At 42.9% G+C, this 23,740-nt stretch overlaps 4 protein-coding genes across 6 annotated transcripts in view; all 4 read left to right on the top strand.

Annotated features, from left to right (window-relative positions):
- The first annotated feature begins 34 nt into the window (after window positions 1–34).
- LOC135331078 (nucleoprotein TPR-like) overlaps window positions 35–23,740 on the top strand; it is a 29,822-nt gene continuing 6,116 nt past the window's right edge. For all 3 annotated transcript variants that reach the window (XM_064526118.1, XM_064526117.1, XM_064526116.1), the window contains exons 1-26: window positions 35–299; window positions 759–1,253; window positions 1,562–1,666; window positions 1,985–2,204; window positions 2,375–2,576; window positions 2,825–2,974; window positions 12,547–12,701; window positions 12,977–13,187; window positions 13,437–13,727; window positions 13,887–14,135; window positions 14,372–14,719; window positions 14,960–15,247; window positions 15,774–15,950; window positions 16,023–16,190; window positions 16,435–16,640; window positions 16,756–16,891; window positions 16,944–17,153; window positions 17,433–17,621; window positions 17,879–18,000; window positions 18,819–19,011; window positions 19,231–19,421; window positions 19,745–19,831; window positions 22,195–22,441; window positions 22,665–22,841; window positions 23,036–23,173; window positions 23,339–23,515. In XM_064526118.1, the coding sequence (XP_064382188.1) occupies window positions 68–299; window positions 759–1,253; window positions 1,562–1,666; window positions 1,985–2,204; window positions 2,375–2,576; window positions 2,825–2,974; window positions 12,547–12,701; window positions 12,977–13,187; window positions 13,437–13,727; window positions 13,887–14,135; window positions 14,372–14,719; window positions 14,960–15,247; window positions 15,774–15,950; window positions 16,023–16,190; window positions 16,435–16,640; window positions 16,756–16,891; window positions 16,944–17,153; window positions 17,433–17,621; window positions 17,879–18,000; window positions 18,819–19,011; window positions 19,231–19,421; window positions 19,745–19,831; window positions 22,195–22,441; window positions 22,665–22,841; window positions 23,036–23,173; window positions 23,339–23,515 (5,364 nt within the window). In that variant the 5' untranslated portion in view covers window positions 35–67. The remainder of the gene's footprint in view (window positions 300–758; window positions 1,254–1,561; window positions 1,667–1,984; window positions 2,205–2,374; window positions 2,577–2,824; window positions 2,975–12,546; window positions 12,702–12,976; window positions 13,188–13,436; window positions 13,728–13,886; window positions 14,136–14,371; window positions 14,720–14,959; window positions 15,248–15,773; window positions 15,951–16,022; window positions 16,191–16,434; window positions 16,641–16,755; window positions 16,892–16,943; window positions 17,154–17,432; window positions 17,622–17,878; window positions 18,001–18,818; window positions 19,012–19,230; window positions 19,422–19,744; window positions 19,832–22,194; window positions 22,442–22,664; window positions 22,842–23,035; window positions 23,174–23,338; window positions 23,516–23,740) is intronic.
- On the top strand, window positions 5,061–5,975 carry LOC135331086 (uncharacterized). Its single transcript, XM_064526131.1, has one exon. It carries the CDS (start codon window positions 5,061–5,063, stop codon window positions 5,973–5,975), a length of 915 nt encoding a protein of 304 aa, XP_064382201.1.
- On the top strand, window positions 6,851–7,786 carry LOC135331084 (uncharacterized). Its single transcript, XM_064526129.1, has one exon. The coding sequence runs from the start codon at window positions 6,851–6,853 to the stop codon at window positions 7,784–7,786; it is 936 nt and encodes a 311-aa protein (XP_064382199.1).
- Window positions 8,369–10,548, top strand: LOC135331085 (uncharacterized). The gene has a single exon (XM_064526130.1). It carries the CDS (start codon window positions 8,931–8,933, stop codon window positions 9,849–9,851), a length of 921 nt encoding a protein of 306 aa, XP_064382200.1. The 5' UTR covers window positions 8,369–8,930; the 3' UTR covers window positions 9,852–10,548.

The raw sequence follows: 23,740 nt of genomic DNA, 5'->3' as shown, positions 1-23,740 counted from the left end.
GTTGTTTACATGTGACTCCACGTGGAGCGCTAGGAATTGCCTACTCAGCAAAATTAATATCAGTAAAATGGCTGAGCCTGAAGCAGAATATGTAGAGACTGTAGAGCACTCTCTAGACATGGATGAGCTTGCTGGAAAGTTGGATGTACCCTTGGAGGTGATAACGTCCCTGTCTAACAGTGATGAGTACCGGATTGTTCTTGAGAAAATGGTGGAAATGATGACCTCAAAAGAACTGGAGTTAACAGAGTATGAGACTGTTATTCGGGATTACATGGAGACTCACGACCTTGATATTCGTAAGTAATTGTTTATCAGTGTGATTAATGTGTGTATGCGTAGGGTGATCTATAAATGGACACCAGTATGTTAAGTACGCTAAGGTCTGCCTTGAAGGCTTTAATACGGGAAAACTCTTAGTCGAGGCACGCATTATTTCATAAATGGAACGTCTTTTACCTGAATCATGCATTGTAAGCACAAGCCGTAGTTAACGTATAGCGGGTAATTTTCGTTGGTGCAAATTTTTGAATTGCCCGATCACATTTTATTCGTATAGCTCAGGGGGGTTCAGCGTTGAATATGATAGAATAATTTCATTTTCGTATGATGCTCTACAAACAAAATATACAACATTTCTACTACATGTATACGAAAATAACCCGCTGACAAATTTTTCAAGCTCTAGCCTTGTAATAGGAAAACCCTTTACTAATTAAGGCATGCCTTGTAATATCTTGTGCACTATTTCTCTGCAGAAGAGAAGGACCAGCAGATTAGGGAGCTTACACATCTGATTGGTGAGCAGACCCAGACGTTGGACCAGGAGTCGACTCTTCGAAATGAGCTACAGATCACGATATCACGATATGCACAGGCTGAGCTGGAGAGAGAGGGAGAAGCATCAGAAGAGCCGCGGCAAGCTTCAGAACAATCAGAGCAATCTTTGGAAGTGAAACAGCAAGCTCTGGAGGAGACACAGAAAGCTTTAGAACAATCAGAGCAATCTTTGGAAGTGAAACAGCAAGCTCTGGAGGAGACACAGAAAGCTTTAGAACAATCTGAGCAATCCTTGGAAGAGAAGCAGCAAGCTTTGGAGGAGACACTGCAAACTTTAGAACAATCACAGCAATCTTTGGTTCAGTCCCAGCAGACTATAGAAGATATGCAGAAAGCGTCCAGAGAGATGACACAGACTTTTGAAGAGACGTGGGAAGCTCTGGAGACGGCACAGGGAGAGCTGGAAGAAACAAGTGAGTGTAGCTAGAGTACCAGTAGAGATTCAAGTCTTGCCGAGAAACTTAACTTAAAATGTGTATTCTTTATAATGTTATATGTAACTGCACGTGGTGGGAATAACGGATTGACCGACTGTAGCAGAAGTATGCATTTTCGACAAATCTAAAGTTACAGTCACAATTAAGTAGCTTTTGTTGTACATAATTATAACCTGTGCTCTTAATTACATAACTGTACATCGTGTATGCATGCACAGTGTTGCCCCTGGTTATAATGTGTAATATAGTAACATATGACACGTACATCTGCTTTGATTGTACAGGACAAGATCTGAATGAGTTGGAGGAGAGCCTGCAAACCAAACATAGAGATTTGGAGGAGTCTGATGAACTGAATGAGCAGCTGAGGAGTGAACTTGAGAATGCCAGTGAGTGTACACACTATGCTGTAGGGTACCAGTGATTGCATGGTGTCAGTAGAGTGAGGCATAGACATCGCTGTCTGCCTCTTTTGCATAGCTAGCTGATTAATGACGCTAATCAGTATGTATGATTAAACAAAGCATAGTCTTATAGATTCTAAATGATGGACATTTCGCCCATAATTTAGCCACATTGCTTGTGCACACATAGTCTCGCAAACTGTCGCCTTACATCAATTATATTTAACGGTAGTCTACACGTAGCATTTGTGTAATTCCAGAACATTGAATCAAAGTTTGCTCCTGTGTTTCCTCTCCCTACAGAGCAGCAGTTAGAGCTAATGGAGACGGAGCTGACCGGCAGCCGTGAGAGAGTGGCAGAGCTCTCCCTACCTCCTCCAGAAGTCCCCGGGGCCGATAGACAAGAACTACTCAGAATATTAGACAGACGACAACATGAGATATCGCGACTGGCAGAGGAGTGGAAGAGTTTGTCCTCACAGCTGGAGATCACCTCAGCCAAGAAGTCAGAGTTCCAATCAACGTCAGTCCTCCTTGCATAAGAATGATTATAGCTTACAACTTTATTTTGTGGAAAGAATCTTTTCGTTGTGCAACTGTACGTATCATTCTCTGCAAATTATACTTTAGAAGCTTTCTTGATTACAGTAGTTTAATGTACACATGCACTTACTCCCGCTCCTTCCTCTCCAGATTGGACGAGCTAGCAGTACAGGAATCTTCGCTACGACTCAAAGAACAGCTTTTACAACAAGAGAAGACACTCTTCAAATCACAGAATGAGTGGCTTTCGTCAGAGCTTCGAGACAAGTCAGAGCAGTTACTCAGTCTACGGAAAGAGAAGGTGTCCTCTCTGTCAGAGCTGGAGTCCAAACTGGCTCAGAAACAAGATGAGGTGTGTTTGTGTGTGCTTGATTCCTCATTGAGGTTCTGATGGACATGTCTTTCTTCCTGTACAGGCTATCACATGTCCATACATTACATAACCTTAGATATAGTCATAGACATTCTAAGGATGCCTCAGATACAAATGTCTTGTTTATGGTGTCATAGATCTTTTGTTCTCATGGTTATATTGTGCATACATGATGTATATACATCCTTAGATATCGAATGCTGTGTTACCCAGTCTTATTGCACTAGGTGAAGCATCTCTCCTCCCTGCTGGAAGACCAACGTGAAGCGTACTCTCGTCTAGCGAGTCAGACCGAGGAGTCACTGAACAAGAGCAGGGTAGAGAAAGAGGAGACAGCCACTCTAGAGGAGCACCTCAGGAGAGAGCTGGCACAACAGGTACATTGGTATCTTTATAAGTGCTTGAGTACTACGTATGACTTTAATTGACAGTGTCGGCTTTTATGAATGGATGTGTCTTGTTAAACCGCTTGCATATGAAAAATATAATATGCTACTGAAAATTTAAAGATCGACGGTGTACTAACTACTGCGTGCATTAAACTGTATGTTTATTGAAGTGCCTATCGTATAGATTCTAAATAAGGCCGACACTAAAATAAGAATTTAATTTCTGTTTTGTGAGACTACATGTATACATGTGTTCAATAATTATGTTGTAAAGGTGAATTACCCAAGTGTCACATAGAGTTGCAGTATTAGAATCTGTATGGTATGGTCCTAAAAACATTTGCTCTCTTTGTGTTATGTACATGCATGTATGACAGTATAGATAGATAAACAGTGCATGACTCGATGCTTACCCCCCCCCCCACCCCCCTGGAGAGGAACCCCCTACTGATAAACAGTGCATGACTCGATGCTTACCCCCCCCACCCCCCGGAGAGGACCCCCTTACTGATAAATAGTGCATGACTCGATGCTACCCCCCCTCCCCAGAGAGTACCCCTTATACCTATACAGACTGAGTGGCCGGCACTGGTTAGCATTCAGCTTTTTAGGGATCATTCAAGTCATACGGCATCCTATACTCATGATAGCTATTGTATCGAGCGATGATTTGTAATAGCTACATTGTATGTTTTTAATGTGTGATTCATTGAAAGGATATTAAAATTTATGAACTCATTGTTTGATAGTTGTTGTTGTATGGATAGTGTAAACGTTGGTGTTTCAAATAGGACATTGTACAATGGTATGTATAAGCTACACTAGTGTAAGTGCTTGAAAATGTTCTAAACGGAAGTCTTACCTGTATGTGTGTGAAGCATGTATATAGCTCTCGGTAGGTATATAAATAAACCCATGCCAGGTGGTCTAGATTTGAGCTTGCGTTTAGATGCACCGAAAAGTTGATTAGCTCTTTTGCAATGAATGCTAACTGTTTGATCCTTCTGGTAGCTATATCTGTTCTGGGGGCAAGAGGAGAAACACTTCTGACCAAGGATTTTGCCGAGTCAATAGTCGATATCGCTTGGAAGAAATACGAAGCGTTCATCGAGAGTAAACCAGACCCGGGTAAATCAGACGTTCTCCTCAAGTGTGTGGGTGTTTTGTGTGTGAGGTGAGAACAGAGTACGTCCTCCCAGACTCTCTCTCAGCAGATATGATGACGTATTTTCAAGCCGCGGCTAGTCAGAACATCAGGCTGGAGATCGTGTGTTGACATCCAAAGATGACAAACTGAACATGTTCCTGCAGAGGATTGGTGGCGCCAACTTTAGTCTGTTCATCCCGATTAAGAAGGAGTCGACTTCTATGAACATTCTGAATATGTTAAGCCAGTTTAATAGAGTAGCTATATACTTAGTGCTCTTCTAACAACGATGATATCATACTGTCATAGCATTAATTTTTGTGTAATAATAATTATAGCGATTAACCTAACGTGTGTAAACTTAACTGTAACCTCATGCATTTTGTTGTGGATTAAAGGAACATGGTGAATTGTTGATTATTAGCTTTTGCTGATGCCTCACCGCATCCATGTGTGTCTGCAAATGCTGCACTACACTACAATATCTAATTTTTAGTAGTAATGGTAAATTATGTCTGCGCTGGTAATAATACGCATTATGAATCTCATAAAAAAACTTATTTCATCGTGTACTTTGATAGTGTGCTAAGCTAGATATCTGTTGTCTCTAAACATTTCATTCACCTTAAAACATGCAGTTGGTTAAATATTTATCGGCTGCACTATATAGATAGACTAGCAGTAGCTGAATGTTTGTTGATCTGTTTCTGCTGCTATAGTTCTCTATTGAGTGTGTGTGTTGCTTCAGTATGGAAGTAGGTATAGTTTGTGAACAATGCCCTTAATTACTAACTCAATGCCAAGGAAATTCTACTTGTTCCGTGCACATAAAAGTGTGTGGCTGTGTAGCCTTATATCGTGTATATAGCTGAGCACCACGTAGACCTATAGAGACAGCTTCAAAAGTAGAAGTGAGAAGGCAAAGAAATGGTTGTTCGTACTCTACTATTAGTTGTGCTGTGTGTCAGCTTCACACTAGCTGAGCAGACCATCTTCACAAATGACGAGATTTCGGAGCTGTTTAAAACGGCTCTCAACAGGTACAAGAAGTTCTCAGAACGTGGTAACATACCAGCCCCCGATGTGCCATCGACTTTCACACGCCACATAATACAAGGCAAACTGATGAAGCTGGACTACATACTAATTGATGTACTGAAGCTCTACAAAGTGATCGTGCCAGATGAATTCGTCGTCGAGCAATCTCAAGTCGCAGATCTGAAGGGGGTGTTTCAGGAAACAGCTAAGGAAATTTTACTTTTGGTCAAGGAAATAGAGGTTTCCCAACCGACGGGCACTCGCTTGAGAGTTTCCCTCAAGTGGCCTCAGAGCACTCCCTTCAATAAACTCCATGAGTTCGACTTTAGCTTTCCTATTATCTCTGATCAGTACCGCAAACCAGCCCCTAACATCATTTTACGTCCACCAGATTTTATCCAGGTGGTGACAGCAGCTTTTGATTGTTTCAAAGAATTCACCAATTCTGGCAATCAGCTGGGTAGTGCAAAACCATACTCTTTGTTCGAGTTTCAAAACAACGACTTGCAATTGTCCTACATAATCGATGATGCAGAGAAGATATTCACGGCTGAGGTACCTGACAACTTCCTTGTTAAAGAGTCAGAAATTTCAAGAATCAAAAATGTACTGGAAACGCCTAAAAGTAGTATGCCTGGCTCTGGTACTATTGGTGTATCTCCTCGACTAGTTAATGGTCATAAGTTTGTGTATATTCCCTGGAAGGCCCCCTCTAATAACTATGAGTTTCGATTATCCTTCCATGTGGCTAGTGGGCACAAATCCTCTCTCCTGCTGAAGCTGTTGGCTCATCTTATTCATTAGATATATACCTTTGACTGCATGCATACTAATTATATATAGATTGTGTAACTGTGTGCAATTTATATCGAATGTTGCTTTTGAACTGAATTGTACACTGACTGTATAGACATAGTTGCTATATAATTATAGGATTGGTGGGCCAAAAAGCATGGAAACAAGCAAGCGATGGGACAGCCTATGTTACATGTATAATTATATAGCTAGTTATTTTATCAACGTAAATGACAATGTACCAGTTGTAGCCAAATTTCTGTTTCTTCTGTTATAGTTATCTATTGAGTGTGTGTGTTGCTTCAGTATGGAAGTAGGTATAGTCTGTGGACAATGTCCTTAATTACTAACTCAATGCCGCACATAGAAGTATGTGCCTTATCGTGTCTATAGCTGAGCATCACTTAGACCTATAGAGACAGCTGCAATGGTTGTTCGTATTCTACTATTAGTTGTAGACCAAACACATGTATATAAAAGTTGAAAGATTGGCGGGCCAAAAAGCATGGAAACAAGCAAGCGTGGGACAGCCTATGTTACATGTATATAGCTAGTTAATTCGTCACAACGTAAATTACATGCACAGTATTGCTAATGGTAGCATAATTATGGCCATGTACCAGCTGTTACACAGTGGCTAAAATTAGTGTTTGTTGATCTGTTTCTGCTGCTATAGTTCTCTATTGAGTGTGTGTGTGTTGCTTCAGTATGGAAGTAGGTATAGTCTGTGAACAATGTCCTTAATTGCTAACTCAATGCCAAGGAAATTCTACCTCTTATTTCCTTGCACAAACATAAATGTGTAGCTATATTTATTGTATATAACTGAGCATCACATAGACCTATAGAGACAGCTTCAAAAGTAGAAGTGAGAAGGCAAAGTAATGGTTGTTCGTACTCTAGTATTAGTTGTGCTGTGTGTCAGCTTCACACTAGCTGAGCAGACCATCTTCACAAATGACGAGATTTCGGAGCTGTTTAAAACGGCTCTCAACAGGTACAAGAAGTTCTCAGAACGTGGCAACATACCAGCCCCCGGTGTGCCATCGACTTTCACACGTCACATAATACAAGGCAAACTGATGAAGCTGGACTACGTACTACATGTAATTGATACACTGAAGCTCTACAAAGTGATCGTGCCAGATGAATTTGTCGTCGAGCAATCTCAACTCGCAGATCTGAAGGGGGTATTTCAAGAAACAGCTAAAGAAATTTTACTTTTGGTCAAGGAAATAGAGGTTACCCAACCGACGGGCACTCGCTTGAGAGTTTCCCTCAAGTGGCCTCAGAGCACTCCCTTCAATAAACTCTATGAGTTCGACTTTAGCTTCCCTATTATCTCTAAGTACCGCAAACCAGCCCCTAACATCGTTTTAAGTCAACTAGATATCATCACGGTGGTGACAGAAGCTTTTAATCGTTTCAAAGAATTCACCGATTTTGTCAACCAGCTGGGTAATGCAAAACCATACTCTTTGTTCAATTTTCAAAACGTATTAAAGATTCAAAACAACGACTTGCAATTGTCCTACATAATCGATGATGCAGAGAAGATATTCACGGCTGAGGCACACGACAAGTTCCTTGTTAAAGAATCAGATTTTTCAATAATCGAAAATGCACTGGAAACGCCTAAAAGTAGTATGCCTGACTCTGGTACTATTGGTGTATCTCCTCGACTAGTTAATGGTCATAAGTTTGTGTATATTCACTGGAAGGCCCCCTCTAATAACTATGAGTTTCGATTATCCTTCCATGTGGATAGTGGGCACAAATCCTCTCTCCTGCTGAAGCTGTTGGCTCATCTTATTCATTAGATATATACCTTTGACTGCATGTATACTAATTATATATAGATTGTGTAACTGTGTGCAATTTATATCGAATGTCGCTTTTGAACTGAATATATTGTACACTGTATAGACCATAAAAACATAGTTGCTATGTATAGGATTGGCGGGCCAAAAAGCATGGAAAACAAGCAACTGTGGGACAGCCTATGGCCTATGTTACATGTGTATATAGCTAGTTATATCCCGTTGCTATGTGTAATATGCACCATAATGCACTAAATCTCATTCTGCACTGACCGCAAAGCCTTGTGATATACGTGGTATTTTTAAAAATAAATACCACATAGCAAGGCTTCCAGTAAAAGTATCTAGTTTTGTCCAGTCTTTACTGTCCGCTTCAACCTAGCACACTACTCGTACTCGTTAGCATTGAAGGCATTTGTTGGAGTTGGCCGTTAATTGGGGAGTGGCTGTTTTGCAGGGGAGCAGCAGAGTTTGGGGTGGGGCTGCTTGAGTTGCATTGCAGCTTTGGGGTGGGGCTGTTTTGCATCGTTGAAGTTTTGCAGTGTTCGGGGGGGGGGGGTGAGGGTGGGGCTACTTTAATCTTGTCTAGCGAGGAGCCCGACGTTTTGTGAGTCAAGCCATTCATTGTGCCAATGATAGCAATGTTGAATGGTTAGATACTGGTGTCTTTGAGCAGAGATGCAAGAAGCTGGGACTAGTCTTTTCAGCTCTTTCAGTAGAAGCTGCGGTGTATGTTGTGTTGCTAGGGATATAAACTAGTTATGACACGTGCACTCGGGATGCATGGTGTATATTGCCCTCACCCTCGTGCTTCAGTGCAATACACCATACAATCCCTCGTGCCCATGTTATAACTTAATTTGTCACAGTGCAAATGACATGCACAGTATTGCTAATGTACCTGGTGTATCCAAACTTCTGTTTTCGCTGCTATAGTTCTCTATTGAGTGTGTGTGTTGCTTCAGTATGGAAGTGGGTATAGTCTGTGAACAATGCCCTTAATTGCTAACTCAATGCCAAGGAAATTCTACTTGTTCCGTGCATATAAAAGTGTATGACTGTGTAGCCTTATATCGTGTCTATAGCTGAGCACCACGTAGACCTATAGAGACAGCTTCAAAAGTAGAAGTGAGAAGGCAAAAAAATGGTTGTTCGTACTCTACTATTAGTTGTGCTGTGTGTCAGCTTCACACTAGCTGAGCAGACCATCTTCACAAATGACGAGATTTCGGAGCTGTTTAAAACAGCTCTCAACAGGTACAAGAAGTTCTCAGAACGTGGCAACATACCAGCCCCCGGTGTGCCATCGACTTTCACACTCCACGTAATACAAGGCAAACGGATGAAGCTGGATTACATGATAATTGATGAACAGAGACTCTATAAAGTGATCGTGCCCGATGGATTCGTCGTCGAGCAATCTCAACTCGCACAACTGAAGGAAGTGTTCCAAGAAAATACTGAGAATATTTTATCGCTAGTCAATAAAATTGAGGTTACCCAACCAACGGACACTCGCTCGAGTGTTTCCCTCAAGTGGCCTCAGGGCAGGGCCTTCAATAATTTCTACAAGTTCACCTTCAGCTTCCCTTGTATCTCTGACTACCTGGTACCAGTACCTATGCCTAGCGTCATCTTACGTCCACCAGATATTATCCAGGTGGTGACAGCAGCTTTTAACCGTTTCAAAAAATTCACCGAAAACGGCAATCAGCTGAATGATTTACACCACCCATACTCTTTGTTCAAGATTCAAAACAATGACTTGGAATTGTCGTACATTATCGAGGATACGGTAAAGATATTCACGGCTGAGGCACACGACAAGTTCCTTGTTAAAGAATCAGATTTTTCAATAATCGAAAATGTACTGGAAACGCCTAAAAGTAGTATGCCTGGCTCTGGTACTATTGGTGTATCTCCTCGACTAGTTAATGGTCATAAGTTTGTGTATATTCCCTGGAAGGCCCCCTCTAATAACTATGAGTTTCGATTATCCTTCCATGTGGCTAGTGGGAACAAATCATCTCTCCTGCTGAAGCTGTTGGCTCATCTTATTCATTAGACTGTTATAGCCCTGTAGACTATCGCCTCTACTGACAGTATAGAAATAAAGGAAATAGAAACTGTTAGTTGTAGACTGTATATTTACTGACAATGAATTGTGTGCGGTTGTTTGATAGTGTTAGTGTTGTTGCTTTTTGAAGTGAAATTTAATAGTGTACACTGTGTTCTTTCAATGTATATACTTATTGTGTGTGTATAATAACTATGTGTTAGATATGTATAGTTAGCCTATTATAAGTATTATTATTGTTGAATGCTGTGTACCTGTATGTATTAGTTATTGCCCAGCACGAGCGTAACATGCCATTATTATATTGCACTGGAGCTGCGGCCCTCGGGCATTATGTTGCTCTAGTGCAATATATGGTATGTTGCACGAGGGTGCCTGCAATAACTAACTTGTTGTCCAATGACGTCAAAGTCTTCTGATTTGTCAAGTTGTTCGTAATAAAAGACACGTGTTTTGAGTGAATTTTAGTGAATTCATTAGTTTTGCTGAATTCCATAGTAAATTCTTAGGTTTTCTTCCCACAACTAGTGGGTAGGAGGGTGGGGCACCCAAAAGCAGATTTTTTTGCACGAAATCTACAGTGCAAATGCCATATATTGCTATATGCTTGTTATGGTAGTGATGCAACATGCCATATACAGAGTTAGCTGGATTGCTTTGACCTGTCCACTCACTGGGCAGGCAATAAGCTTCAAAATTAATGGAGTAGATGTATAATCCACTGACACATGTTCCATAAATTAACAGTGACACCCACTGGTCTACACAATTCTCATGATGAAGCTCCATCACATTTTACTTTTGTTTGGCTTTTGCTAGCTGTACCAGTCTAACTGTATAGCTAGCCCATGTAGTGGTCTTAATCTCTCTGGCAGCATTACAAAGGCCCTATAAATTACCTTTATTATAGGCAATAATAATTATGGAAGCCCCTTATTCTTCGGGGTTTGTAGTCCAAATGAATATTGTGGAATTGCCTTTCACCGTTTATAAAAATGTTCACCGCTTGAATGGTTGATAACTAACTTCACACCGCCAATGTTGCCATCGAGACTCTATTCAAATGAAAGCACCACAGGTGCTGATGCCTCGGTGGAGGTGCCAAAGCTACATAACATAAAGCTACTAATAGCTTTTATACGCACATGATATCACATGATGAACATTTTTGATTTTGCTGCATGCAGGCAGAATCCAGAATCACAGGGAAACTCAAAGAAGAGTGGGTAATGATCAACCACGATTTTTATTAAAAACGATCGATGCCAAAAGTTCAAGTCTAAATTGATGGCTGCATCAGCAGAGTCTTGTAGCTCTCTTCTCACTCTTGCAGCCAAGCTTTCTAGTGCAGAGCTAACTACTAAGTAGAGTAGCAACACTCCATGGACAAGTTTTTCTACGCACTCTTCTGAAAAGGCTGCAATGACATTCCAGTGAGCATAACTCGAGAACGAAGCATTATTTTGCAAATCTACGAATTAAAATGTAATAAAACATGACTAGAAGCCTATAGAAACTCTTCTTGAACTTCATTGATCCTTGAGCAGCTGTAGCAGTCTACATACAGACACACAGTCACAGACACACAAACACACTATCGTATACCTCGCATGCGCACCAAGGATAAACAATGACCCACCAACTATAAATGCACGTCACTATGTTTTACATGTACATGTATATAATAGGCTATTGCGTAACTGAAAGTTTTTAGAGGTTTTGTCAGGAGACTACGGTGCACTTGTCTAGCAACAGAAGCCTCTCCTGGTGACACTTGTAAGTAGATAAGAGGTCACTGTCTACTAAAACAGTTTTCAGTGTTCACAGAGATGAGCACTATAAGAATGCAGGTTTTTACCAGTGTAACAAGCAAATCTCAACCGTACTGCTGAAATACTGCAACTTCAAAACTATTGAATTGGCCTGAGCTCGAGAATGAAGGGTGGTCTACTGTTACTGCTGGTTGGAGCCATGTGTCTTGCCACCGGGCGGGCCAATAACTTCAGGCTTAGTCTGAAAGATGTGAAACGCGCTATCGATATGAGCTGGCAAGATTACAAGAAAGCCATTGATAATAGACCTAACATCAAAGACGAGTTTATTAAAACTGATGCTGGAGCTAGACCGAATCTAATAAAGTCATATACATGCAGTATTGCTTAATGTTGGACTCCCGAACTTGTACACGCTCTCCGAGGAGAATGTTGATGAGTTACGCATATGGTTTAAAGCAAATTATAATAAGTATAAAAATGCCCCTCTGTATCCTAAAATTCTCGATGCAAAGAAGGTCGGCGATGCCTGGCAAATGAATGCCCAACTCTTTTATAATTATCCTGATTTTAAGCTCAAATTCAACTTTCATTTTTCAATCAAGCGAAAGAATTTGCTCCTGGCTTTGGTCAAATCTCTTATGGAATGAGAACACTAGCTGATTACTTTGCCTGAACTATGAACATTTTTGTAGCTTGTAATGTGTTGTTTGAGCAATTTTGTTATACAATATCACGTGTAGACAAATATTTTGGTTAAGGGAGTTGGTCTAATAAGTATTTTGATTATGAGGGTTTCGTGACGAATTTATTGCAGTTTTGTTGAGCATGAAATTATTTTGTGGGATTGTGAAATGTATTCTTGTTAAGATAGAGCATGACATCACTTCACTTACGTGAATCCCCCTCAGGCTAAACTGACGGAGCTATACAAGAGCGCCAGTGTTGATGCTGAGAGTCGAGTGAGTGAGCTGCTCTCTGGAGTGGAGAGGTTGCAGTCGCTATTGGAAACACTCTCTGAGGAGAAGGAACAGCTGCAGGCTCAGCTGGACGTTGAGTTCGACAAGTAAGAACATTATCATTAATACGTACAATTTGACTTTAGGCTGTAGTTACAGGCAGACAAAGGTAGCCGAGCTACTTCACACGACTGTACTTACAATGCATCCTCCCACCAAAGGGCTACTTTTCATAAAGGCACTGTCCATGGCACCAATTTATATAGTGTTTTTTAACTACTACCCCCAAAGGAAAGCCTCTCTATAAGGACAAAATAGCTGCTCCCAAAGTTCTTTATTTGGAGGCTTCAATGTACTTTATGGTATATGTTTCCCCCTGCAGGGGTGAGAGAGTGGAACGGGACCTCTCTACAAGTCTGGCCTCTAAGAAACAGGAGCTCTCTCGTGCAAATGACCTCTTAACCTCTATGCGTCAGTATAGGGGATCTCTGTCGGACCAAGAGGTGCTCTCTCTCTCGCCAGCTGCTGCTAAAGCAAGTGCCCTGCTCAAGTCTGGCAAGTCGCTCACACAGATCTACTCTGAGCACATTCAGGTTAGTCTAGGAAGTACATTGTAGTCTCAGTGAAAGGCTTTTGAGTACTTCTTTTCTAGCCCTGTATACAAATTGCTTTGATGTGGCCACCTATCTATTTATGGTTGCTTAGGTCTATGTCTGAATACGGGGGAGGGGAGGGATTGAGCTTTTTCTTGAGTACTGTTCGTTATCATAGCAATACAAGTACATGTAGGTGCTACAGACGAACTTATTAATCAATGCACTAACCCCCCTCCATTCCAATAGGTGTGTGAGGAGTTGGAGCAAGCTCGGCAGGAGAACCTGAGACTCAACAACTACATCGATCAGATTGTGCAGGAGCTCTCAGAGAAGACACCCGCCCTCCAGAAGTTGCGGCGAGACTACGACAGCTCTGTCCACACCGTCTCTAGTCTCAACCAGAAACTGGACGCCCTAATGGACGAGTGTGAGAGCCTGAGGCTAGAGGGGGATGACTCAGTGAGACAATACCGGGGGACACTGCGCGAGAAGGAGCGACTCAAAGCACTCACCACTGACCTGGGACGCCAGGTTAAGGTGAGGAGGGTGTGGTTTGGTTATCTGGTCTCAAACTGCGGTGTAGTTCCATTTAAAAATGTGTTTTGGGATTACTTGGAGCAGTATAAAATGTTGATAAAGATTATTAAGTACCACTCTGTAGACACTAACATTTATTTTGTCTAACTGTAAATACAGATCTTGCTCAAGGAGTGTGAGGAGGCCCGTGGGGGTGTGGCTAGTTCTAGTATGGTGTCACATGACTATCACATGGATGTGAGCAGTAGTGACATATCGAGCTCCTCCCAGATGATCACCCGCCAGCTCGTAGAGTTCAGGTCCATCGAGGAGCTACAAGAGCAGAACCAGCGACTGCTGAGTGTGGTACGGGAACTGGGGGAACAGAACGAACAACAGGAGAAGGAGACCCTCGACCAGCGGACACAGGTGAGACGGGGGTGTGAGGATAGTGAGGATGTGAGGCTAGTGAGGGTGTGAGGCTAGTGATGGTGTGAGGATAGTGGGGCTGTGAGGTGTAGAGTTGATGTATTCAAGATGTTTGCTGGTCATACCACAAGAAAATGAAAATGTATTCTGTGTACATGTTTGTGCTCTACTAATAGCCCTCCTCCTCCCACCACACATACACACACACACACACACACACACACACATGACCACAGGCTCTTAGGTCCCAGCTGGACGAGGCTCTGGAAGAGGTGCGTGAGTTGCAGCTGTCGAGGGAGAGGCAGACAGAAATGGTCAAATCTATCGTTCAACAACGTGACATGTACCGCACCCTCCTGGCACAAGCCACACCCCTTCCCACTGACAGTGTGCGCGAGGAAAGCCGAGGGGATGGTGGGCATGGCAACCAGGAGCTGACCAATGAGCTCAAAGAGCTCAAGGAACAGTTTGAGGCGTATCGTAAGGAGAAGGTTACAAACGACAAGATGTTAACGAGCCAGGTGGAGGAGACAAGAGATAAATGCTCAGAGCTTAGACTGGAGAATGCCAAACTTGCATCCAAGGTATTGTTCTGATAGCTGAGGCATGTCAGTATATTGTATTTAGTGTGGAATTAGTTCCCTTTCCCCGTAATTAAAACCTTAAAGTATGTTGGGAGGGGGGGGGGGGGGGGTGATTCCACACTCCCATGCGTGACCTGGTACTGTGTTGTATTTGTGTTCGTCACAACTTAATGACTTTCCCTGTATACATACCCAATTCATTTTGCGATACCTTTATATCTATTTTCCCTTTCTGTTCAGTTGGAGCATGCCAACGATCGTTACAAGCTCCTTGACAACCAGACCTCCTCCATCAAGAGAGAACTGGAAGCACTGCGATCCAAAAACCTGCAACTAAGCAACGCCCTGTCCTCACATCAGGCAGCCATCAACACAACCACTCATGAGCTGCTCTCCTCCAGAGAAAAGCTGTCAAAGGCTGAGGTGGCCGTGCACACAATGAAGGCTGAGCGTGACCTCCTGGAGTCAGGTGAGAAGAGAGCAAGGAGTCTCTATGAGGAGCTGCTGAGGGAGCAACGAGGACATCAGGTGGGGTCTTACTACACTGGGGGGGTCTTACTGCAGTTAGGGTATATACTACACTGTGGGGTCTTACTACACTGGGGGGAGGGTCTTAATGCAGTTAGGGTATGTACAGGTACACTGTGGGGGTCTTACTACACTGGGGGGGGGGAGGGTCTTACTGCAGTTAGGGTTTGGTACAGGTACACTGTGGGGTCTTACTACACTGGGGGGGAGGGTCTTACTGCAGTTAGGTATGTACAGGTACACTGTGGGGGTCTTACTACACTGGGGGGGGAGGGTCTTACTGCAGTTAGGGTATCCTACAGGTACACTGTGGGGTCTTACTACACTGGGGGGGAGGGTCTTACTGCAGTTAGGGAATCCCACGTGTGAGAATATTTCTACAGTGTACTAATTCTATAATGCATTGTAGTTTGTGTATGCTGTGTATTGTATTGCATACATGTGCTCGGTTTTATGCCTTAGATGATCTATGTTTATGACTGTGAATTTCTATAACCTCCCCACCCACACACACACATTGTGACAGGTGCTGCTGACGAACCTCCAGTCAATCCAGAACAACCTGGAGAAGAGCGAGTTTGAGACACGTGCCAGACTAGGGTCCCAGATCGAGGGGTTGGAGAGGGAACTGGCCCTCGCCAAAGAGAGGCTGCATTCGGAGGAGGACCGCAGGATCAAGACCAGGGAGGCCTATGAGATGCAGGTGTGTGTGTGTGTGTGGGGGGGGGGTTGGAATTTGTGCTGTATTGACTAGTACCACCCCACCCCCCCCTAGGTGAAAGACCTTGAGGGTAGATTGGGCTCACTGAAGGAGGCCAAGGCATCGGTGGATGAGAGACTGACAGCTGCCGAGGATGAGGGGGGTACTCTGAGGGCGGAACTACAGACTCTCAGGAGCCAGTTGGATGAGCGACAGACACAGCTGCAGGAGGCCACTGATAAGGTGGGAGTGCACAGTGTAGTATATACGAGCATCATTGCTGCACACACCGGTGTGTATCAAGCTTCAATACAATGCACAATCATGTATTATCTTCCAAGCTAGCGTTACCTTAGAGCTTACTTAGCACGAGCTGACAGTATGTATCATTAAACTTGTGTGCTATATAATTGTAGTACTGAGTGATCGATCATCTGTCTCTTATTATGACACGGGGATCCCTAATTACATGAAATCCTGCCCCCAGATTCTGCGTCTTGAGGACGATGCTGGCAGTGATTTCCGTGGGAGAATACGAATCCTAGAGCGACAGCTGGCTGATGCTAAAGTCAAGGTTCAAGGTTTAGAAGGTCAGTTGGTGTCGTCCAAGAAGCAAGCTGAAGAGTACAAGAATATGAGCCAGGCGTACGAGACACAACTAACCGAGCTCAACACAACCACTGAGGAATTCAAGTAAGTGACGGGAAACTACTGCTGAAAAGAATAATTTTTCAGAAATCAAAACGGAGATAAATAGGCCCAATTCTATATACATGTACTTATTGATGTATGATATTCTTCCCACTAGGAACAAGATGGAGGCGGCTCAGACCTCCTCTCAGCAGCGAGAGCAGGAGCTGACTGAGAGGGTGGGGCAACTGGAGGCTGCAAAGAATAAAGTGGATAATGAGTTACAGCAACTCTCGGAAGAGAAACAAAAACAGGTACGTCAATAGCAACGATGTGTTGTGCATGTGTGTTACACTTGTGCTTTAGGTGTCTGCACTAGAGGCTCAGATATCAAGTTTGACTTCCGATAAAGGTGCTCTCCAATTGGAACTATCTACAACTTGTCACGACTTGACGGAGGTTCGAGGAGATGCTGCCAAATATGCTGAGTCAGCATCTGAAACAATGTCCAACTATCAGAGGGAGCTGTCCCAACACGGCAAGACAATGAACGAGCTCCTAGCCATCAAAGATCAGGTGATCCAGGTTTTGCTATACAGCTACATTAGCCTCGGATTCCAGGCCCGTTTTTTTGCAGGTCTTTCTCCCTTCTCTGCGGTCTGGAATCGAAGCTGTAGTTTGTACATGTATGTAGTATGCCAGTAGCTACATGTAACACTAGACGGTAATGTACGAATGTACAATGTATGCTATACTGTACTTTGTACAAGCTATACATCAAATTAAATTGAGCTCCTTTTTTCTTAAGACTTATGTATGGATGTAAACCGATCATGCATTGACCCCATCCTCCAGTTGAAGGTGACTCAACAGCAGCTGTCTGAAACTCGTAGCCGTGGTGAGGTGGCGAGTGCTGAGCTGGCATTTGCTCTCAGTGGTTGGGAGGAGAGGGAGAGACGTCTGTTGGAGCAGTGCAGTTCTCTGGAGACACGGTCCAATGACCTCACACAACAGAACACTCGGCTGCATCAGGAGGCGGAGAAGGTGGGTGTGGTGATCTCAGTGGTGTGGGTTGAAGGGGATTTTGAGTCAAAAAATACTACCAAGGGTTATTGCCTATGCTGGCGAGTTTGACCAGAAAGTCTTTCTTTTTATACGTTTGTAAACTCATGTGTTATTTATAGCACATATATATAGCAAATCGTATCCTGTGAAATGCTCTGTACAATTTGCTGCATAATTTTATGCACATTGGCTGTTGTTATATGCCCCCGCCCCTCATATGCACCACACATGAACAGCTGTCTGCCCGAGTGCTGACGTTGCAGGAGCAGGGCGGACTGGACACCAGTGTGGGGAGCCTCGACACCTCGGGGGGTAATCTAGAGGACAAGTCCACAGAACAGCTCTGGGAGATCATCAGGTGAAGGGGTGTGGCATTGTGGGGGTGGGTGGGTGGAGTGAATGCCTCTAAAACAGCAACTATAGTTTAGCGACGGAAACACCCATCCTAACTTTTGGGTCAAAACAATGGCTGCATGGCAAGTACAATAGAACTACCGTAAACGTTGAAATTTTCGACGGGTGTTTAATTTCGTTTTTTTCGTCCTCAACGCACGAAATTAATATAATTAGCCACACCTACGTTAATATAACGGACGAAAATTTATGCGCAAGAAATTAAAGAATTGTGGGCCTAGTGCAGAAAGTGCGAAATTTTGATGCGTCGAAAATTTCAACGTTTACGGTATATAAAAAGTGGCTATAAAAGACAACTCTACTGAGAGTGTCTGGAGTACTGAGGGTGAACGTAATGGAGTGCAATGAGTTTCATGTTGAGTACCCCTAACAAGTCAGGTGTACCTAACAGTTATTTATAGCGTAACTTTCAGTGCGACCTTAGTTGTGGGTGGCGTGGAATGTTGATGCTATTCACAACCTGAAATCAAAACTAAACAGATTGCCACTAAACTAGTCAGAAAATTTACATACAACTCCTTAAATGTTCACCTCTCTTGAAACAGGAACCATAAGTAAGAAAAGTAGCGAAAGCATAAATGCTACACTAATTGGCCTCAAGAGCCTATCATGTGGTCCCATTGTGTACACTGCAGCAGTGGTCAATTAGGTTCAAGTGAGGTGAAAGGGTTGTAACTGTACCTCCATCTACATGACTTGTATAACATGTACTGAACCTCCATGATAATTCAGTATACCAACAATTTAACTAATGGCTTGCAGGTTTGTTCGTCGTGAGCGTGAGATAGCAACCACAAAACAAGAGATGGCTGAGAGTGAGAACACTCGACATAAACAGCAGGCGGAGCACTTACAGAGACAGCTGTCGACTGCTCAGGCCGGGCTGGCAGAGCTCACTGAGGCAGCACAACTACACAGCGAGAGCACAGTTCAACACACAGAGATGTTGACCAAGGTGGGTGTGGTTAATGGGGACCAAAGAGTACTGCATGCAGCTTATTTTTTTTTAATGCACATAGCTTTGTTTGCTACAACTGAGTGCCTGTAAATAACAGACCCCCCCTCCACACGCACGCACGCACACACACACACACACACACACACACACACACACGCACACACACACACACACACACACACACACACACACACACACACACACACACACACACAGTTGGAGTCACTGAATGTTCTCAACGACAGCAACAAGCTGCTGCGAGGAGAGAGGGACAGACAATTGGCCTCTGTTACAGAGCTGGAGGGACGTTGTGAACAGCTGCAGGGAGACATGGCGTCTCTCAGGGAAACCAACAAACTGCTCACTGCTCACAAGGACGCTCTAGTGGCTGAGAAGACTGCTCTCAGGTGAGCTGGTTACCTTGGTGATTGTGCTGAACATGAACCAGAAAAATGATATATTTTTATGATCTAAATACAAAACACTAGTTTACTGCGTCTACATAATTATGTAGCTGTAGTAGTTAGGTATAACCCTAACTATAATTATGCATGTATTGTGCCTATTAATTGTACCTGCTTCTGTTGTGATGCTACTTGTATATCAACAAACTGCCCTGTAGCTATTGTGATTGCACTGATACTGTGTCCAGTGCGCACTGTCACGCTACATGCTACATACATGCATCAAACTGCCCTGTACATGTACATATTATGATTATCTGTTGCAGGAATGAGGTTCAGCGTTGGACCACTCGCACTCATCAGCTGATAGAACAGTACAACAAGATTGACCCAGAGGAGTACAAGAAGCTAGTGTGAGTGAGACATACATGTACCTATTCATTATTGACTTACAAGTTGCAAAAGGACAACTCTTCTGAGAGTGTCCTAATGTTACCAAAGGGACAACGTGTATTCCAAATGTGTCTTCTGTTATCCATGATCTGTTGTCCACTTCAATAACGTGGGAGCTATGCTCCATTTTATGTTGTAGACATCATGCCTATTGAAGAGTATGTTCATGAATTTGTGGTTTGTATGTTGTATGAATACTGGTATTGTGACGTAGTGATGTGCAAAATATTTGGCTTTGAATAATACTCTAAATTTTACCTGGTGGTAACATACTCTTTATGTATGTAACAAGAAAGTTCTTGTTAATATGTCTTGATGCATGCGCACAGCATTAGCACCAGTGGTGCTTTCATTCTGTCGTAGCCTTGGGAAAAATTTAGCCTTGGTTCTTTCAAAGAAAATTTGTCTGGGAGCGAGACTTGTTATCACGTAGCAAAAAAGAGCAACTCTCCTTAGAGTGCCCAAATGGCTCTGGATTATTTGTTTGTTTGTGTGATTCACTTTAGTGTATGTTACACTGATGTGGAATGGAGCCCGTACTTCAGTAGAGCCACTTCCGAGGCCGGTACTCCAACCACATCATGGCTATCTCACTTATTTATGCCGCACAATTGACGAAACATTGTGCTTGTGGTTTATTTAGCATGTTATGAATATCATAACAGTTACGTATGTATACACTGAAGTCAATGGAATGAGTCAATAGCCTACAGAATGAGTAGCAAAGAATAGTAAAAGGACAACCCTCCCTAGCCCTAAAGGTGTCCTAATGGCCTCTTAGGTATATTTTGGTAAGATGTAGTCTCGTGATACCAACCGGTTCTCATTAGTAGCGTGGGAGAGAAAGAACTGTCAGGTTACTTTGGGCAGTACGTTCTGTCGTTCAAAAATGTGTTAACCACGTGGATAATAACCAACACTTTAATGCGCACTAAATAGAAGTCTTGTATTCTTGAAAGCTATCTTACATTCTTGTGGGTAAGGCTCCATGAATATAATCTACCAACATTCTGTCCAAGGACAGAAGTATGCCCAGAGTCACCAGACGGTTCTCTCCCTCCTACGCTACTAATGAGAACCGGCTGGAATCACGAGACTAGGTAAGATGTGGAACCGCAACTCTAGGCGAAGCGGAAGCCAAAGCTCCAGCTGTAACTGCTTCATCGATGCAGTTATTTCAATACGACAGCTGTTTGTGGTTGTCCAATGAATGTTTAGTTTTGGTTTGCGATTTGTGGCAAAAGGACTATTCTGTTGAAATTATCAGAGGATGTGAAGTTGTGGGTCTTACGGCTTCGGCCCACTCGGACTACCTCTTTGGGTAGTACATATAATTCGTTGTCCACTTTGATAATCCAGCATGATTAACCTGAAAGCTATAATTATATACTCCATTTTCTACTTGACACAAAAATATTATGCCGTTGAAACGAGCAATAATAACTATTGGTGATTGATCACAAATTTGTGGTTTGTAGAAATATTGCATAAATATTGATATAGTGACGTGCCCAAATAAAGAATAGTACCATGACTTTTATTTAGTGGTATCTCTTTACCGTAATTAAGTAAGTTCTCTAGCTATCAAGGTATTATGCAGTAAAAAAAAAAGAAAGGAAGTGCCCAAAATAGCTCAGGTTATATTTCCTTTTGTTGCTTCACTCACAGTTTTCAGTGACTTTCTGAACCCGGTACTCCAACCACATCGTTACCATTTCACTTATTTACAGCCGAAGCTGTAGTTTATTGATATGATTACGTGCTATGATCATGAATATCTCAATAGCTGCATATGTGCATGTAAGTGTGTTACATAGAGTTAATGGCCCTCACAAAGAGTAGCAAAAAGGACAACCCTCCCTAAAGGTGTCCTAATGGCTTCAAGTTAATTGGTTTGTTTGTTTGGATTGTTGGAACCCCAACTCCAGACGAAGCCAACCTCTGGAGTCAAAGCCCCAATATAATGTGTCTATCAGGCTTATTTATCTCAGTTAGTTCAATACGGCAGCTGTCTGTGGTTGGCAAGGAATGGCAATGAATATTGTCATAGTGGTGGTTTACATACCTTAAGGTGACATACGTTTACATACACCGGTTCACTGTTTAAGTACATTTTAAACTCTGTTCAAGCTGCTGTGAATATTCATGATATTTGTAATTACTCACTACTAATTTTAATTGTATTCATTGCATTCCAATTACTCTCATTTGCAGAAATATCAATTAATACCCGCGAAAATAAGTTAGTATATCGATCATGTGACTCTCAGCCAACACTCACACTCCCTCACAACCTCATTTTACACCCACGCCCCCTTTACAGGGAGGAGCGCGAGAGCATGACCTCACAGCTGGACTCGCTACGAGAGGAGGTGGTGTCTCTCCAGTCAACTCTGACAGCCTCCCAGACCGTGACACAGGGCCTGGACTCTCAGTGCTCTGGTCTGAAGGAGCAGGTGGACCAAACCACCAAAGAAAAGGAAAGTCTGACAGATGAGATGAAACAACTACAGACTGAAGTGACCAGCAAGCAAGAGGAAATCCAATCAAAGACCGTACTAGTAGGAAAGGTGAGTGTATGGTCCTGTATTGTGTGGTAGGACAAGTATTGTGACCTTTTTTTGAAGAACTACATTTGGAGGCTCTTTCAATCCTACGAGTTTACAACCAATAACTACAGATATGTATACATGTACTGTGTTATGTATGATCAGGAGTGGTATAACGTATTTTCCTGTGAAGTTACTTATAGTGTATAGGCAGTTTTTATGGATGGTTTTTCAATCTCCTCAGCTGAGAGACATTGGACGCAAGTACCGTCAATACCACGAGGCAGGAAAGAAAGAGTTGGAAGAAAGCAAGGCTGAAAATGAAGAACTGAAGAAGAAATTAGAGGAGTCCCAGGTTGCATTCGCTGAGGCCTCATCAGCCCCGCCCCCTCTGCCCGCGGAGGACCTTGACAAGATCAAGGTCGGCATATTGAATTTAAATTATGCTATAGTGTCATTATGACCAGATCTTTCTTACGTAGTTACATGTAATTGATTAAGCTTTCATTTGACCCTTTTGTATGACCCTTATGCTTGGGTATGCTGCTAGTGACCCCTATGTATGACCCTTATGCTTGGGTATGCTGCTACTGACCCCTATGTGAACCTTCGCAGGAGCTGGAGGAGGCCCAGACAACCATTGAGAGCCTGAAAAGCAGTCTAAAGCTGGCCGAGGACAAGTACAACAAGATAGTCAAGACGGTCAAAGTGGCCAGGAACAGGATACAAGCACTCACAACTGAGAAGGACAAGGTTAGCATAACCCACGGTTAGGAAATAAGCTCCTTTCTTTTTCTCTTCTAACATTACTGCCACTTGTGTAGCTTAATTCTCTATGGCCGATGTAATAACTAAAATTAGTGAATTATTCAACAGACCCCTCCCCCCCCCACACACACACACACACACACCTAACAGGCGTCTAAAGAAATTGAGAGTACCACTAGTGAGCGTGACAAACTGAAGGCAGACCAGGAATCACTCCAACAAGAGCATACCACTCTCAAAGACAAACATGATATTGAGACGGCCAAACTCAATACAACCATCATCAAACTGCAGCAGGCTCTCAAGGAGAGGGGACCTAGACGCAAGGTATGGATACCTCAGCCACATATTGATCATCTTTGAATGAGAGCTACTAGCCTAATAGAACCTGTACCTTTCAAAAATAGTAAGTAAGTGCAGTAGTTATAGAACGATGGAATGGCTGTGTAGCTGTGGGTACTTACTATCAAACAGAAACTGTGTTACTTGTACAGTGTTAGCCTCGATTCCAGGCCGCACTGAAGATGTTGAGGCCTTGTGAAGGAGGCTAGT

This window comes from Halichondria panicea, chromosome 2 (assembly GCF_963675165.1).
Source record: "Halichondria panicea chromosome 2, odHalPani1.1, whole genome shotgun sequence".
NCBI classification, from domain to species: Eukaryota; Metazoa; Porifera; class Demospongiae; order Suberitida; family Halichondriidae; genus Halichondria; species Halichondria panicea.
This window is presented reverse-complemented; position numbering and strand designations above follow the sequence as displayed.